Genomic DNA, 18,821 nt, shown 5'->3' with positions numbered 1-18,821 from the left:
AAATGCTGACTTATCTATAGAGACAGAAAGCAGGTAAGTGGGAGGGGTCAGAGGGAATGATTTTAAGGAGGCACATGACAACTTTTGGGGTGAGATACTTGTTCACTGTCTTCATTACGGCATTGGTTTCATGGGTATGTGTGTGTGTGTGTGTGAAGACTGATCAATGGAACACGTCCAATGTGCAGTTTAATATATGCCAGTTACAGATCAACAGAACTTTTTAAAACAAAGATCAGATCACTGTCCATGGAAATGGAAAAGTTACTGAAACAAAACATGAATACAAAATTAATTTATTTAATGACAATATGAAGTGTTTCAGACAGAGTGTAAGAATATGAACCAATTATTCTTAAATTTTATACACAGTTGAAGGAGACAATTAACAGATTGTTAGGACAAATGTCCAGTTTCTAATTCAGCAGGTCTACGGATGGGGCTTAAGGACTTGCATTTCTAAGACGTTCTCAGATGATGCTGATGGTGCTGGTCCTAGACTAACACCTTTAAAACCACTGTTATGTACGTGAGAATAGACAACATAATGGGAAAATTCAGTTTAGAAAATGAAATTACAGCACTTTTGAAAAGCTTTATTTATCTTTCCATAAGGTCACGCTGAAATACAACAAAATTCAGGTGAATGCAATTTTATTTTATTCAGAGAATTTTCTCTCTTCAAAATTTTACTACATTCCTACAGAAAATTCCACACCTTTCAACAGATTTCATGCTCAGTGCAGAATTCAGTGTTTTACAGACAATTACCAACACTTCAGGGAGCAATTAAGTATCAAAACCAGGGAGTAAATTAAGAATCAGGCAAAGGTGTGTCTATCCACTCAGACCCTTTATTCCCATGTTCTGCCATACTTCAACTGTTTTTTCTCCTATATCCTTTTTGAGAAATAGAAACGATATTTTGAGTTAAAAACAAATAAGAATAGTTAAGATTTAATATCTAATATATCTTTCTCAATCATGGCTTTGTTCTTTGCTGCTCCCTTTGAGTTCAACGCCTTGTATCCTCACTGGCTTGCTTTCCTCTCGCTCATTCTTATTTCTCCTCTAAGTTCCAGCCCTTTGGCAGGACTTTCTCTACCTCTGATTCTGCATGTCTTCTGCTCTCCTCATCTCCACTGTATGTCTCCATTCAGTGCACTCAACACTGTGCTCAGGTGTTTTCTTCCAAATCATCTTACCATGTTCATTCTTATTTATTTCTACTTCTCGAACGAATATGTTATGTCTTTTTAATAGAATGAAATAGCATCTGGGAAATTCCAACACCCCTGACCCTCTCTGAGTTACAGAGTGTTTGGGAGAGAAAAGAAGAACAGGACCCAAAAATCCATAATAGTAAAAATTGGATTAGAAGGACATGGGATGAAATTATACTTGTATAACACACACACACACACAAGCAAGTGATCTAGGGTGGGGGTTAACAAGTTCTCTAAGGAGAGTAATTTCAAGTGGCACCAATCTTGAATCCAGATTGGATCACAGGACAAATCAAGTTTCCCAATTCCTACTCATGCATTTGACATATTTATGTTCTGCTTTTATAGCATTTGATCACAATTTCCTAGGAGGCAGCTGGTCCCTAAATCAACAAGTCAGTAAAAAGCAACCAGAGCCCAATCCTGTTAACAGAATTACCTATGAGGAGGTCAGTGCTGTTTTAACACATTTAACACATTTACAAGAGCCATTTACAAATGTCTGCTCGTGGATTCAGGTAACACATAAGGATCCTGATTATTCTTTCTGACGATTCTAGACATCTGGGGGTAATGCTGCTACAATAGCCCACAACAAACATTTAAGGAAATGATAAAATAAAAATGATACAGAAAAAAATCTTCCTGAAAAATTTCATTTGGACCAGAAGCAAGAGTATATTAAGAAGGCCAAGCAGAGTAAGGGCCACCTAGACATTTTTCTAAGGAACATCATGGTGATCTCTTTACATGTTGGGGGCTGTAGTTGGGACACAGAAACAGGATAGACTTAACAGTCTCTGTTCACCTTGGAAGACACTGTCCAAGGGCCTGACATCTTGGAAGAACACCTGGGATGCTCTGGGAGGATGGGCCATGTTTGGAATGCAAGTTGCCACTGCATAAGCCCAGCCAAGGGGAAGCAGCTGATCCAAAAAGGGGTGCTTGACTCCCAGATTCCACCACTTTCACATATTAGAGGCCCCACACAAAGAGCATAATGAATCCCAGACCTCAGCACCACAAGAAATGACCTGAGAAGCTCTCCACTCCTCTGAGATAAATATTTTTACCTCATATTCTTTCTGGGTAGATCTGTTTTGATGAATGAGGAAAAAAAGTTGAACTCTAACTAGAAAAGTTTCTTACAAGGTTTCCAGTAGGCTTGACTATTTTTAAAGCTATGCAGGGAAAAATTTCTCCCACAAAAGAATAAAGAGCACTAACCAAAGAAATTTCACTCTCACGATTTTGTAGCACCTCAGAACTTCCTTGAAAGGGAAGGACAAAGCGGCCGTTTGCTCAGCTTAGATCATTTTGATTGAGACTCATATGTTATTTTAAATGAACATTGCTCAGGTAGTTAAGTCTTAAAAATCAACCATCCTTGACAATTGTCCAATTTTTTTTTTTTTTAAGTCTTACCTTAAGGGTTTCAGAAACACATTTACAAAGTACGCTGTAGTGGGAAGTAGCTAAGCTTCCTGCCTGGCTTCACAGCACGTATGGAATAGCAGGCCTTTGTTCATTTTTTGTCTTTGAAAACTTTGTGTTACAATTAAAAGAGGAGGGGAACAAACAGATTACACTTAAAAAGTAAATATGATTCAATTGCTGTGGCAATTGGTATAATCCAAAATTTCAATGCACATTAAAAATATAACCCAACACAATATTTAATTTTCAAGATTTTTACTCTTACCACTTGACTAATAATGCTAAAAAGGAAAGAAAAACTGAGTTTCTCCTGAAACATCAAAATGTTTCACACAGTGGCATTCCTTTTGAGACATCAGAGCTAAAATTTTCTTTGCATTTCCTATATGCTGAGTGTCTATACTAAGTAACATTAGTATCTTTTATATCCATATTTAATATACTTATTTCCTATATTGTACATGTTCCAGAGTCTTACACTTCATAGTAACAGCAACAAAAATGCCTAAGGAAAGGTCTTCTAAAGAAGGCATGACATTTTGCAGAGTCTCCAGTTTATCTTTAGAATATACAATTATAAACTATCCTTGAAATAGCTGCTCCGATATTTGGGTTGACACAGAAGTTCTGTTACCATTAGTTCTTGCTCAGTAAATGCAAATATTGTGAACATGCTGTTTAACAGTAGTAAATATCATCCCTACCACTTTATGAAAAGTAATATTATAGAACACACCATCAAGAATATATTTACTAAAAGGTCCCCCATATAAGCTATGTATCCACAAACATGCATTTTATCAGACAGTGTTATAAGTAGCTGTCGATCATGTGTTCATATATAAGAAGATATGTGCACACATACGCTCTGTATTGTGCAGTGATACTGATATGGTAAATGTTTTAAAGAACGCTCTTATTGTTATTTAAGTCTGCATGTCCTTGATAATATTGAAATATGTAATTATGAAGGGAAAGTTACAAGCATACATATTGGTTTCTATAGAATTTCCATTTTAAACTTTCCTAGAACCATATTAAAATCATATATGCCAGCTGTCCCATGTAATAGAAAGATTTATGTTTCATAGTATCTTCCAAAGGTATGTAAGGTAGGTCTGTATTTCTTCTTCCACATGGCTTCCTTACAGCCTTCAAACTCCAGCATCTGTGATTAAATTGCCTTTAATTCTTTGATGTGGGTTTTCAAACTTAAAAGAGGCTATGCATAAAGTAATCTCTTCCTTTCTTCTGTTCCACAGATTTTTTTTAACCTTAAATATTTAAAATTTCCCTAATTACAAGTTTCTTTCATTTTCTTCACCCGTGTTCAACAGTCAAATGAATAAAAGATGTATTTGGTTTTAAGTAAAATGATATATATTTGCAATATTGGTGTTTTTCTTCAAGGACCTTGAAAACTTATACTGCAATCTGTATGTCATGATAGACTCTCAGGAAGCCTATCAACAGTCAGAATATCTATTCTTACGTTACACATATGAGGAAACAGAACAAAATCAATTATCCACCATCCTGTAAAGACCATATGTACAAGCAAACAAGCTGATAGAAAAAAAAAATCAAAATCATTTCAAAAGAATTCTCCTTTTTTTATTTTTCTACCTTTCATTTTTGCAGAGTCAAATTTTTTCCATAAACAACTATTTAAATATCATTGTTTTAATTTTATAATAATTTTTGTGGCTAGGACAGAAATCTGTCTTCATGTATCTCTGAAGATTTCTCTAAGTAAACAAATAGCAAAACAAATCTGTATAAGAGATGTTTAACTACTTAAGATAAAATAGCTTTATGGGACCCTGCTAATTTAGAAGCAGCTATATCACTACAAAAAGTATGATGAGCTAATTATTCTGAATTTGTATTAAAAAAGAGGGAGGCTCAAAGCACCTCTATTAGCATGCCTTTACATCCAGTCCTAATTCTTTTTGTTTTAGCAACTTTTTTTGCATGTCTTTTTCTGTTCTTCCCCTCTATTCTTTAATTTTAATGATGGCAGGATTTTTTTTCTTTTATGTATAAACATTTTCATTTTATAAATTATACCACATCAACATTTGTATTGGTGTCAAAAATCAATTGTCCACGTCTGTGAGTTTATTTTTGGATTCTCTGTTGGAATTCAATGATATAATTATCTGTTCCTTCTCTAATGCCTATTACTATGACTACATTGTAAAGTCTTAAAATAAGGAAGTGTGATTCCTCTGTTTATTCTTCTTCAAAATCATTTTAACTATACTAGCTCCTTTTCCCTTCCAAAAAAAACTTCAGCATTGGCTTGAATATTTCTATAAAACAATTTTCCTGGGAATTCTATTTAAATTTCACGAAATCTAGATTCAGTTGAACATTTTTACTGTGTTGGGCCTTCTGATTCATGAACCTGGTGTATCTCTACATTTATTTTAGTCTTCTGTGATTTCTTACATTAGTATTTGTAATTTTTAGCATATAGATCCTATAAATATTTTGTTCTGTTTATATTCATGTATTTCATTTTTACAGCTATTGTAAATGTTTAAAAAGTTTTGGAAGTTCAGTTTCCACTTGTACATTGCTGGTATACAAAAATGCAGAGATTTTTATATGTTGATCTTATATCCTGAAAAATTGCTAAATTCACTTTTTAAACTCTAGGAGTTTTTTGGTGATTATCTTGAGTTTTTTTTTTTTTTTAATAAAGGGAATCATGAAGTCTGTATAAAGAAACAATTTTATTTATTTCCAATCTATCTGCCTATTTTGTTCCTTAACGTACTTCACTAACTAGGACTTCAACGTTGCATAAGAGTGTTTCAAGTAGACATCCTTGTATTGTTCCTGATTTTATGGGAAAGGCATTTAATCTTTCATTATGAATTATATAAGTTATAGGTACTTCATAGATGAACTTGATCAGACTGAGGAAGTTTCCTTCTATTCCTTCCTGGCAGGGGATTTTTATCATGAGATGTTAAGCTTTGGCAATTTTTTTTTCTGCATCAATGAACATGAGCCTGTGGCTGTCTTCTTCAGGCTGACTATTAATATGGCAGACTTCATTGATCAATTCTTAACACTGACCCAGCTTTGCAAACCCAATTTGTAGATATTATTCTTTTTTATACCTCAGAACTTTGATTTGCTAACATTTTATTGAGAATTTTTTTATCTATTGTCATGAGGAATGTTTGCAGTTTTCTTTTTCCCTTCATCATTACCCAGTTTTGCTATCAGAGTTACACTCTGAAGGCCAAAGTTACTCTTCTGACCTCATAAGTTGGAAAGTGTTCCATCTTCACCACCTATTTTCTGAAAAAGATGTTGCAGAATTACCATGATTCTTCATTAATTGTTTGGTAGAACACACTAATGAAAATATCTGAGCCTAGAGTTTTCTTTCACAGAATTTTAACAAGAATTCAATCTATTTAATGGAAGTTAGGTAACTTATGTTACTTGAGCGACTTTGAGTAGTTCATGGTTTTCAAGAAATGTGTCCATTCCATCTAAGCTGTCAAATTCCTATGCATCAAATTTATCACAGTATTCTCTTATTAGCCTCTCAGTGGTTGTAAGATTTAGAGTGATATTTTCTTATGTCTAAGATGGATAATCTGTGTATTTTCTCAATTTTGCCAGAAGTTTATTAATTGAATTGATTTTTTTAAAGGAGGAGATTTGGTTTTATTGCTTTTATTATCTTTATGGTTTTAATTTTATTATTTTCTGTACATACCTTTATTATTATACCCTTCATTCTGCTTGTCTTTTTCTAGTTTGTTAAGAGGTATTGATTGAAGATCTGTTCTCTATACTAACACAAGCAGTTAGCACATTTAATAAAATTTCTGCAAGTATCACTTGAGCTCTATCACACCCATCTTGGTAGTATGTTTTCATTTTCATTCAGTTCAGCCTATTTGCTACTTTCCATCAAGAAATCTCTTAGACCATGGATTATTTAGAAATATACTGGCTAATGTTCAAGTTGGGGTATTTTCCTATTATCATTCTATTTTTCTCTTAAACATCATTTTCATGATTTGAGAACATATTTTATGATATTTCAATTCTTTACCTTTTTAAAATTGTCTTTAAGACCCAGAATATGACCTATTTTGATGAATGTTTCATGTTCCCTTGAAAAGCACCTCTATTCTACTATTATTGGGTGAAATATTGTAAAATCATCAATTAGACCCAATTGGTTGATGTTTAGTTCTTCTATAATTGTGACTTTCTATTAATTTTACCTACCATCAAGAGAGGAATGTGGTAATGTTCAATAATTGTGAATTTGTATATTTTCTACTTTTTGGCCTGTTAGTTATTGCTTCATGTAATTTGAGTGCACATATGTTTAGAATTGCTACATATTCTTGGTGAGCTGACCCCTTCATCATTAAGTAAATTTAAAAATTTTCTCTTTTTGTTGGGGAAGAGGTCAGTGCTAGGAATCAAAGCAAGGCCTCAAGTGTACAAGGCAAACATCCTACCACTGAGCTCCATCCCAGGTTAATGAACTCTATTCCTTGTACGGATATTCCTTTTTCTCGTTTTGAATTCTTCCCTCTCTGACATAGTTGCTCCAGCTTTTGATTAGAGTGCACACAGAACATCCTTTTTCAACCTTTCACTTTTTGTCTACCTATATCATTACATCATGAATAAGTTTCTCATAGACAACACAGAGGTAGATCATGTTTTCTTTTACTTGTTTCTGGCAATCTCAACTTTTAATTAGTACGCTTAGACCATTTACACCTACTTGTAGATGCATTTGGATTTATATCTACCATTTCACTGTTTGTTTTCTAATCTCTTTGTTATTCAAGTCTCAGTTTTCCTTTCCTGTCCTCTTCATAGTTTGAGTACTTTAATTCATTTTAAGTTTTCAGTTATACTTTTATTTCTTGCATAGTTTTCTTTAATAGTTGTTCTAGGGACAATAATGCATATACTTCACCTTTCATAGTCTACTTAAAATTACTTTTATCAATGGAATGTAGAAACTTTCCACCTTACAGTCCCCTTTGCCCTTTGCCCTTTGTGTTGTACCTGCCTTCTATATGACCTCTACATTGAAAACTATCACTCCAGGTTCAAATTTATGCTTTCAACTGTCAAACATATTCTAGAGAACTCAAGAGAAGAATATAAGTGATAAATATTTATTCCTTGTTTTGCTCTTCTCACATTCTTATTCCAAGTTTCCTCCTGGTATTATTTTCTTGTTATTTGAAGAACTATCTTTAGAATTTCTTTTTAAGGTGGTTTGTTGGTAACAAGTTCTCTCAGTTCTCCTTTTGTTCATCTAGATTTCTAAGCAGTACTTTTTTTTTTTTTTTTTTTTTTTCTGGATATAGAACTCTGGCTCAGCAGTTCTTTCTAGCTCCTTAAAATGTTGTGTCATTTCTCTCCTCCCTCTGTGGTTTCTGATGAGAAATCCATAGTCTTAAACTGTTGTTCTTCTATAGGAAATGCATGATGTTTCTCTGGACAATTTTACCCTTTTTTTATTTTTGTAGAATTTCAAATCTAATGTGTCTAAACATGTATTTATCTGGGCTTAAACTGTTACATTTTCACTGAATTTTTTGGATCTATGGGTTATTCTCTTTCCCCCAGTGTGCAAAGTTTTGACCATGATATCTTCAAGTAGAATTCAGTACCATACTCTTTCTTCTCTCTTTCTAGAATGCCTATGACAAAACTAAGAGATTTTTTTCCCCATTGTCCCACCAGTCTTTCAGACGGTCTTTCAGGCTTTATTTTTCCCGTAATCAAAAATCTGTTTATTATGTTGGATAATTTCTACTGATTTATTTTCAAGTTTATTGATGCATCCTCTTTAATTTCCATTCTATTATTGAGTTGATCCAGTAATTTTTTTTTAATTTTAGAGATTTATTAATCAGTGCAATAAACTCCAACAGATCAACATAATCTTGCATTTAACAGAGATATATTAGCAGGTTAAGTGGAAAATTAGGTGGATCGCTTATGAAAGATCTTCATTCTGAGTAGCTTTACAGCGAAACAATTCATTTATAAATCTGGACCTTCTTTCTTCAGTGTGCTGTACTCCATATTCATTGAGTAGAACTCGTATTGATCATGGGACAGTTTGTTCCAGGGTCCTGGGTTATTCTTCCTGTGCCAACAGACATCTATATTGAACAATGCCAGACTTATCATATACAGCACTGCTCTAGAATCTCCTGCTCCAATAAATACAAAGAGAGGGATCAAGCTTGGATGCTGCTTGACCTGACACATTATCTGGAAGAGCATGTTTGCAACAGAGGCCTTTGGCCCAAGTAGCAAAAACAAATCTGCCAGGCCCTGAACTAAGCAACCTCTGTACCCAGGCTGTCAATCCAGTAAAATTTTGACCGTGGGTTATTGTATCTTTCAGAACAAAAATTTTCACTTGAGTTTTCTTTGTGTTTACTATTTCTTTGCTAAGAATTTTTAAGTTTGTTTTAAGAGTATTTATGATTATTGTTGTTACTTTTCATAATAATTTTCATAAAATACTCTGGACATTAATTTCAATATCTGTATCTTGTCAGCATTGGTGACTCTTGCTGGGTTTTCCATGCAGGTTGGGATTTTCCTGGTTCATCCTTGGGTAAATAATTTTGGATGGTATCTGGATATTTTAGGTGTTATAAGACTATGTTTTTTAATTCCTGTGGAGTATGTGATATTTTTGTTGTACCAAGAAATCAAACTAGTGAGGTTTGACCAAAAGTTCCATTGGCCTTCTGAGGGTTATGGTTCCAATGTCAGGTTTGTTTTCAAAGACCTTGCAGTGCTATTCATATTTTTCCTGTATGTGTGCCACCCACTGGTCAGGATGGACATAGGCAATGGTGTGCCTGTTAGTTTAATTCTCAGGATTTTTGATATGTTGAATTATGATCAGATCCTCACTCTAGGGGGGATCCTGGGAATTTTTAAACATCTTTATGGGTCACTTTCCCAATCTTTTAATAATCCACTGTATTGTCTCTGGCATTTTCTATTTTCTTTGGCTGCCCTTATTAGCTTATTCACCCATAATTTTTGGGATTTAGCTATCTTGCTCAGTCACATATGCCCATGTAGTGGCCACGTAGTGCAACAACAGGTGGGGAAGCAACAGGGATGTGCTCTACCCTCTTGGGATCACAACTTCACTGATGTGAAAAGAAGGTTCCCCTCTCTCAGATATTTGGCACCTGCAAATACCTGCTGCCATTCATGTTGACACTTTCATGAAACTGGTTAGATGGAAGGAAGTGAATAAACATGGCAGAGAGAGAGAGAGAGAGAGAGACCTCTCTCTGCCTTTACTACTTCTTAAACCAAACCAGAAGACTTTCTTGGAACTCTCCATCTGGTGTCCACTTCTGGGTTTTGAATACAATGGGATCTGGCAAGGAGCTGTCAGAAGCAACCTTGGCAAACTCACCACCAGTTTAGGGGTATTTCCAATTCTGATATTCTGCTGTTTGCCTTTCAGAATCCTCACTTGGTGACTCCATGAATTCTGTTCAGGTTTTCTAGTTGAATTGAGTGGGAGGGACAAGGTAGATTGTGTTTACTCCATTTTATCCTGAACCGAATCTTAAGTAAACATTTTTTTAAATTGTGAAATGAATGTATCATACACAAAATATAAAACATGCAAGTAAAGTTTAAAGAATAATATAATATCATTGTTCCCACCTCTAAATTAAAACTGGAAAACACTAAACTGGAACCTCTTAGAGCCCTCTGTGTGTGCTTCCATGCCTAGTCTCCTCTCTTCCACATGGAGGTAATCAGGAACTTGATCTTACAGGCAATAATTTTCTCACCTCCTTTATAGTTTTACCACTCAAGGATATAACTCTGAACAATATTATACTTTGATAAACTTTTTAAAAATTAAACATTATATGAAAAATATATAGATCATACTTATATGATCTATACTTAACTATTTTAACTAACCATTTTAACACAAATACACTTTTTATCTACCACTAATCCACATATAAAACATCACTAGCACCTCAGAGTCCTCTTAGACCTCTCTAAATTACCATCTCTACCTTCTTCCCCACAAGTCATTATACTGACTTCTAAAAGCTTGAATTTTTATGTGTTTTTGAACTTTATATAAGTAGAACCACATAGAGAGTATGTTTTATGCCAACCTTGTTTTCCTTGATATTATACAGCCATGTGTTGCTTAATGATAGGGACATGGTCTGAGAAATGCATCCTTAGTGGATTCTGTCATTGTGTGACCAACATGGAGTGTTCTTACACACGCCTCGGTGGTATACGTCAATCACTGGACATGCTCTCTTGATGCTATCAAGAGACATGGTAAACATAAAATGCATGAGATTGCTGCCAGGGTCACACAGTGTCCTGTTATACAGTAAACTTATATTTTTCTAAGTACACTCTAAAATAAGGATAAAATTATGGTACGGTAAAGACATAAACCAGTAACCCAGATCTTTATTATCACCATCGAATATTACATATTGTACATAATTGTTTGGGCTATTCATTTTTATAGACTGGCAGTGCAGTAGGTTTGTTTATATCAGCATCACCACAGGCACGTGAGTAATGCACTGTGCTATGATGTTATGACAGTTACAGTGTCACTAGGTGACAGGAATTTTTCAGCTCCATTATAATCTTATGAGACCAATGTCATAAATACCATCTGTCATTGACTGAAAGGTCATTATGCAGCCCATGACCATATTAAGTTTTCACAATTTAAGTTTCTCTTCACTTTTATTCTATACTATTGACCTCTTGTCTATTCAAAATATTTAAATGGGTTGTTATGTGAACAATTTATAAAAAGTATGGATAACATGCTAGGAGATCTTTATTCTTCCCTATGTATTTTAGATTTGCTCATCTTATTTATCCTTATATTTCCCATCACAGAGCACAGTGCCTGGGGACAAACAGTTCACAGAATACATTTTTGAATACAGAAATGATTAAATTATAACTACATAAGTATACAGAAAGTGTACTAGTTGAACACAGAGCCCAGAAACCACATGCAAGATACGAGAAACTAGATTTAAACCAACAATTTTGGCTTTAGCACAAATAGCTTAGTTCCAAAGGCAAATAGGTGAACAGATAGCCACTGGAATTTGGTCCATTTATGTAATTCTTTAGCAAATCTGCTTTGCCATCTGTCTTTCTCTCTAAATAACTTGGAGTTCAAGAGTTTACAGGGGGTTACACTCAAGCTCAACTTTTTGGTAAATGGTTAGAGAGCAATGAACTGACTCATAAAAGAACAAACAAACAAAACACTCTTGACTTCCTGTCCACTGCAGTTCGTCTCGCTCTGCAATTGCCATGACAGTCTCTGATTACTGATATTATTATCCCCAGAAGATGGCTCATGAAAATTCTCATCCCCTGCTAGGCTGTCCCAGTTTTGTAAAGTGAAAATCTGGTTGCCTCACTCTTCAGGGGGACACTAGGAGAAAAAAAGAAAAAAAAAAAAAGCTCTTTGAAAAAGACACCAGCTGCTATGAGGCTGCATTAATGCAAACACAGCAGAGAGAAAACAGGATGTCTATTTTGCAGTTCTGTGTTTCTTATTTTTCCCCTATTCCTTTAGTGACAATATCACTCGAGCATTAATGGAAGCGCTGTCATGGAATTTTCTGAACAAATGGTTCCCCTCCATAATTACCTCAATCCCAATGCTGTTCTCCTCCTAAAGTAGGAGGATTTAGCAGCAATCTCTCTCACTCTGAATCCATTCCCTTCTCCCAGTGCCTCTTTCTAAATAAGTTATACTTGCATCACATTTAAACTGGCAAAATGTCTTGGTTTCACCAAGGGAATTAAAAAATTCATTCATTAGGTTCTCCAAATTCTGAATTCATGGCCTGTACAGTTATTTATGTGAAATCAAAATGTGTCAATGATGCTTATCTTTATTTATAATTATTGAAAATAAAAGTAGTTTAAAAAGGTTGAACCATTTTCATGCAATAAAATACGGTGGGAGCACTTACTAGTATTTTTAAAATTGATGTGTTAGTGTCAAAAGAAACCACAGATAACTTTATCTGGCATTTATCTTATAGGTGAGGAGAATGAAGCGGAGTGAAGGGAAGGGACTTTAATGTGATCTTTAAGGCAGTCACCTAGAGATTCTACTAAGCACATTTTATCAGCTTCATCCAAATGTAGCTCCAAATCTATATTCGTAACTTTCCAACAAATTAGTTTTACTTGATTTTTTCAGATGCATGCTAACTTTAGTAATTACATCTGTAACACCAACATCATTTATCCTTCTTTTAAATAAATTTAGAAGATATTTGACTACCGATTTACAATCATATGATAGTAAAGAACAAGATGGTGGGAAACTGTATTATTAAAGAACATGAGGTATGAATCCACAAACAAGAGAAAACTGGAATTCTCAAAATAGGTTCTAGAAGTACTAAATAAAAGACAATGTCTATTTCTCAAAGATGAAAAGCATTGCTCACCCCTTACTATTAAACATACAGTAGGATGATTATTCCCCTTTAACATGCTTTCTTCCTATTCTAAAATGATTGAACCTACAGATTAAAAAATATTAATTGAAGCAGAGTTTTTCCGGCAGTAAGCCACAGGGAAAATCCGTAAAATACAACATAAAAGAAAAAAATGCATAAATTTAACTATCAGAGTTCAAATGTTTCTACTTTAATGTACATTAAATAATTCTTATAATGAGAATGAACAAATGTGGTACCAATGAAAAAATATTGGTAAGATTTAAAGCAAACCACTTCCTCAACAAACTCACAAATATTTCAACACAGTCCATAATTTCCTCTTTACAGCAGATAGTCTACAGATCTATAAAGGTTTTAGAAAGAAGATGCAGATCTGCTCATAACAACCACAAAGCTTAGTAACTTGTCAAATACAGCATTCTTTTAAAAATTTTTTTAGGTGCTGACAAACATTTATTTTATTTATTTATATGTAGTGCTGAGAATCGAACCCAGTGCCTCACACACCCTAGGCAAGCTCTCCACCACTGAGCTACAATCCTGGCCCCAAATACAGCATTCTTTTTTGAAGAAATTAACTATAGTTGTATCATTGACACTGACAAGTCATTTTTCAAAGCTGTTAACAGATTTACATCTGTCATATTACATTTCCTCTGCTCATGAATTGCCACACAACTTCCTTTGGTCCTCTTCTAATATTGCAGAGAAGTTAGGGATAAAGGTGAGACAGCAGAATTAGGGGTGGGTGGGCCTAGAGAGAGGTGGTAGCTGTACCAAAGGAGGACCAAAAATATCAATCATGAAAAACTTTGCCTATGTATCTATAGTTCTCATTATGATCATTTATACCCTTTTACTTCTTCCTAGAACCACCCCCCCCACACCAAAATTAGGAATCAATTTTGTCCATAAAGGTCAAGGAAGAGAATACCTGATCCTCACTAAAATCTGAAGTTAAAGAAGCCAGATGTGTACCGCGCAAACATATGAAAAGAGATTAAAAAGTTATGAACACACTCAGGCAAATGTTTCAAGGGGAATGAAGATTTATTGCATAAATCTAATAGGAAAGATGTGTTGTGAACCATCTGGTAAGTGACTTATATAGCCCCATACATTAGCATCTGTTGTCATGTTTTCAAAGTACAGAATTCCAAAACTGTGCTGATGAGTCTTGTGGATGCAAGGAGTTTGCTATGAAGAATTTAAAAAAAAAAAAAAAAAAATCCTAAATAAAAGGCTTGACTTTGACCTCTAAATAAAATTCTGTATGGTATCCTAGGAGTTAACATAAGCATGTTCCATCTCATACAGTCATTCAGCCCTCACCAGGATGTTATGGGTAGGGAGCTATTATAATTATAATTACTGTCACAGAGGAGGTAACTCAGTCTGAAAGGGTTTCAGTGACTTTTCCAAGGTTACCCAGGTGATGGCTACATAGTCAGGTCTTTCACCTATGAATTCCTATGGGCCTTGAATCAGGTGAGCCTTACTGGCTATCAGAGCATTCCTCTCCTTGGCTAATCACTCTTGAGCTGGTTGTAAAGTCCTTGAGAAAAAAGAGGGACTAAGGGACTAAGAACTCTGTGCCTTACAAAGTACCTTTCCCAGTAGGACAACCAAGGCTTGTTGCATGAATTAATGAAGGAAGAAACACTACATATTTCTTAGTACCTAGAATGCAGTTATCAACATGACAGATGCTGGAAATAACAAAATATAGGTTTTTATCCTAATAAGACCAGCAAAACGGAAAGAGCAACATATGCATTATTATAAAAAACAAATTGTTTAATACAAAGCATAACTAGAGGAGTCAAGGATGTCTCATGGAGAAGTCAGAATTTCAGATGTGTTTGAAAACAACTAGCTTATTAATGATAGACAAACAGATGGGGGTAGAAGTGGCCTTTAAACATGCAAAAATAAGGCAGAAGCAAAATAATAGCTTTTTTAAACACAGTATTAAAAATGCTATCAGTAAAAGAATACATTTGCTTTATCTTTATTTCTAAGTTTAATAAATCTAATCATTTTTCATTGTGTCAGTTGTCAAAGAACCTGAAAGGCAAAATATGTATTAATATTTTTTAGTAATTTTAGGGGAGTCACAATTTTGAAATCATTGTCGAATAAAAATAATGCTATCTAACAGCATAAGCCTATATTGACTGAAATACACCTCTTTCCTCATTTCAAGTACAGGGTGCACTGACACCGTGTTAAAGACAATTTCAAGTCCAGAGGCATGATAAATCTTCAGTAGAGCTTATTCCTGAGATACACAGCTCAATGAGATTGCTGTGACACACTTGCTTAAAATAGAGTTTGAATACATGGGGTATAGAAAAGAGTCAGTAGTGAGTACAGTGAGGAATTCTATTGCTTTGATGCAGTCCAGGAGCAACCAACAAAAATGTAAAGCTATTGTCTGCCACACCAAAGTTCATTTCCATTCCGTATGGTTTCCCGTTCCAACATGAGATCCCTGCAGTTTAAGGCTTCATCAAAGACAGGTAGAACAATTAATTAGCTGCTGCTTGCCAAGGAATACACCTCCTAATGGTAGAACCAGGACCATTCAGGGGCATGTCTGTAAGAGCAGTCAGTTCCAGGTAGTTACCGTGAAGAATATCACTGCAAATGAGGATCAATGTCCAACACCACTTTGGAATAGTAATTTCTTAATTCTTATTCAAATCTGGCAGGCAAGATAATATAACTTGATCTGAATTGGCCATGTGATCCTGATGGCGTCCTGCTAATGGGCTGTTCACTTAATTTATGTAATTTTAAAAAATTAAATAGTCATATTTTAAATCCCCACTGCAGTCCTTCAGATTGAAAGTACAAGCTTAAAAGTTACATTGTCTTTATAAATCAGCATTATCAGACTTCTTACCTTGTTGACTACACCATCCTAAAGTTTTATTCTATTTTTTTGGCTCCCCTTTTGGCTTGTGAGAGAAATATTCCAGAATCCCATCAAAAAGTCACTTAACACTGCTGAGGGAAACTAGGTTTGTTGATTTGGTTTTAGACTGAGAAATACATTTGTTGCTTTCTTGAATATATAGTAGGTATGCAGAATGCTGGGTTACAGAAACATTTATTGATGAACATTATCCATTATAATGTTCTATTCATGAAACATTCATTGAGAGCCTACTACGTTCAAGACACTGTGCCAGCTATTGGTAACTTAATCTTTAAAACCCCACTTCTTTATTTTGGACTGTGTGTAACAGCAGCCAGAACTTTCCATCTTTTGGAACAATCATTTAAGCAAAGGGAAGGCCTCTTAGAGGCCCTCAAAACTTCTCAAAAATCTTGGCTTTGTGGGTTCTACAGTACGTGGAGTTGCTTCCTCCTTTTCTATAATCTAGGATGAGACCCATCTCTGGAACCTTCTGTCAGGGATTCAGATAGAGAAATAGACATTAAGTCTCACTTAGAACAGGTCTGAAGTGATGTTGGCTGCTTTCTATATTGGGCTCTGCTTTGATTGTGGTGAGATTTATACCTGTTTAGTTCTAGTTTATAAATAATTTCCTAATAAATTAACTAAATTTATTTTTAAGGATGACCACACAGTTCAGCAATAAATTAAGAGGCTAGCTACACTCCATAGATTCTGTTGTTATTTTTGAGGTACAGAAAATAAGATGAAATCAAACAAGTTTGCACTCAGCTAATCCTCTCCCCTCAGCCCTTACTGGATTCCTCAAAGAAAGGAAAAAAAAAAAAAAAAATCAATGACCATTCAGAAGTGTAACTATTCTAAGTGGGAGGATAAAAGTAACAATATGACTTAGGGTTCAGATACTTCAGAAAGGTAACAGTATACGTGACAGAAAGAGAAAGAGGCTTGATTCGATTAAATATAAGTAGGAATATAAAACTCACTGTGCATTCATCTAATATGTATTATTTAATCACTGAAAATACATATATGAACATCTATGGTACATAGTATACACATACGTAGGATATATATTAACTATATAGATGTATGAATATGCACTTGTATAGAACAATGAAACAGTTTCTCTGATTGTCTGGAGAGAGGAAACATGGGTAAGAAGTGCCGAGAGGTAGGTAGGGTATTTGGAATCATTAACCGGAGTGGTTCCATTTCACCATCTATAAATTAGGGTTTCAAGTTTCCAAATAAGGTTTAGCTTAGGAAAAGACTTCCTCTTCCTCACTACCTTTTCAGTCTCCTTTTTCACTGATTCTCTAAGACTCAGGCTTCCTTTTCTTCATCTAGGTTGGTCCCCATAAGGCCCTCCTCTTTCTCTTCTGGTAAAAGGAACTATGCTTAATCACAAGGCTATTTCTTTCACTCAATTACTACTTATTCCTTAAGGACAAGGTCATGCCCCATTCTTACATAAATTCCTTCCTAGAAACTCTACCCTATAACACCATCATCCCTTTTCTTAATTCCTTTTCCTCTATTTTACCTTTAAGCTCAACATCATGAGTTTCTAAGGCATTTTTCATATTTTCTATCTCATTTTTATTTCTGAATTGCCAAATTGAGCCTAGTATGGAAGACCTCTGAGTATGAATGTTCCTTCAGACTCAACAACCAGGGGAACACAACTTGGATCCTTCTCCCTACTGCATTTCAGCCAACCTGAGCTTCATTCACTCCATTTCACATTTCCTTTGAGATGATATACAGTTCCATGCCTACAGGTTCACCTGGAGCTAGAACAGGGAATTGTCCCTCCTTGTGCGCCACTGTCCTGAGCAAAGACAATTCTACATCTACAAATCTGTCTGACTGGATAATCTAAGAATACTTTTTGGTCAAGGTGGGAAGATACTCATATAAACCTACAGTTACAATCAAATATTTTAAATGTTGTGGAAGATGTAGTGACAGAGGAAGAATATCCTTTAGTAAAATGTGTAGGAGAAAAAAATTGAAGTCATATTTATGAAAAACATGTGATAAAGAATTGGTCAACATCATAGTCCATGAACGTGTTGCCAACAGGTCTTTAAAAACTTCTCTGATTCCCCTAAAAGCCTGTATTTCCTCAAGAATTCATTTACTAGCAAAGAACCATTGTTCGATTTGAAAATCAGTGTTTTGTTTTTCTATTTTCTTAATTGCGTAGTGCCAGACTCTACAAATACTTTAACTACCACTTTCATTCTTAGGGCAGTTACCCACAATCCACAATTGGAAAACTGAGGGACCAAATGGCAATGTAACTTGTCCACCCACATCCCTGAGTTTATGAAGATAAGATTCCAACTTCCTTTGGGCCAATTCCAAAGCCCCGATCCTCCAACAGGGCCACTGGGACCCATTTAACTTAGTGTTGACCATACAAAGATCTTTAGCAACACACTATTTAAGTAGAGTTTCCTAGAGGAGTCCATCTGCCATAGGTTACATTCTGACTGTAGGAAATACTTTTTTCAAGGAACTAATTTAAACTTGAACTATCAAAACACAAGTACCCTTAATTCCAAGACTTCTTATACTAGTACATGTCAGACTTAGGTCAAGAAAATGGAAAGATTTAGTCAATACACAGGCTATCACTTTCATACCACAGTAACATTGCATGTT

The 18,821-nt window shown here is 34.9% G+C and overlaps 2 protein-coding genes across 6 annotated transcripts in view; both read right to left on the bottom strand.

Annotated features, from left to right (window-relative positions):
- Nucleotides 1-18,821, bottom strand: part of ESRRG (estrogen related receptor gamma) — a 591,202-nt gene that overhangs the window by 347,471 nt on the left and 224,910 nt on the right. The window lies entirely within an intron of this gene.
- Nucleotides 7,977-10,125, bottom strand: LOC306641858 (cytochrome c oxidase subunit NDUFA4-like). Its single transcript, XM_079107185.1, has one exon. It carries the CDS (start codon nucleotides 8,964-8,966, stop codon nucleotides 8,721-8,723), a length of 246 nt encoding a protein of 81 aa, XP_078963311.1. The 5' UTR covers nucleotides 8,967-10,125; the 3' UTR covers nucleotides 7,977-8,720.

This window comes from Sciurus vulgaris (assembly GCF_902686455.1).
Source record: "Sciurus vulgaris genome assembly, chromosome: 12".
Classification (NCBI taxonomy): Eukaryota; Metazoa; Chordata; class Mammalia; order Rodentia; family Sciuridae; genus Sciurus; species Sciurus vulgaris.
Note: the sequence above shows the minus strand (reverse complement) of the source record. Positions and strands in the feature narration are given on the sequence as shown.

Excerpts from the sequence above, each read along its gene's own strand:
- LOC306641858 (XM_079107185.1), bottom strand. The coding sequence starts at position 8,966 with ATGCTCTTCCAGATAATGTGTCAGGTCAAGCAGCATCCAAGCTTGATC.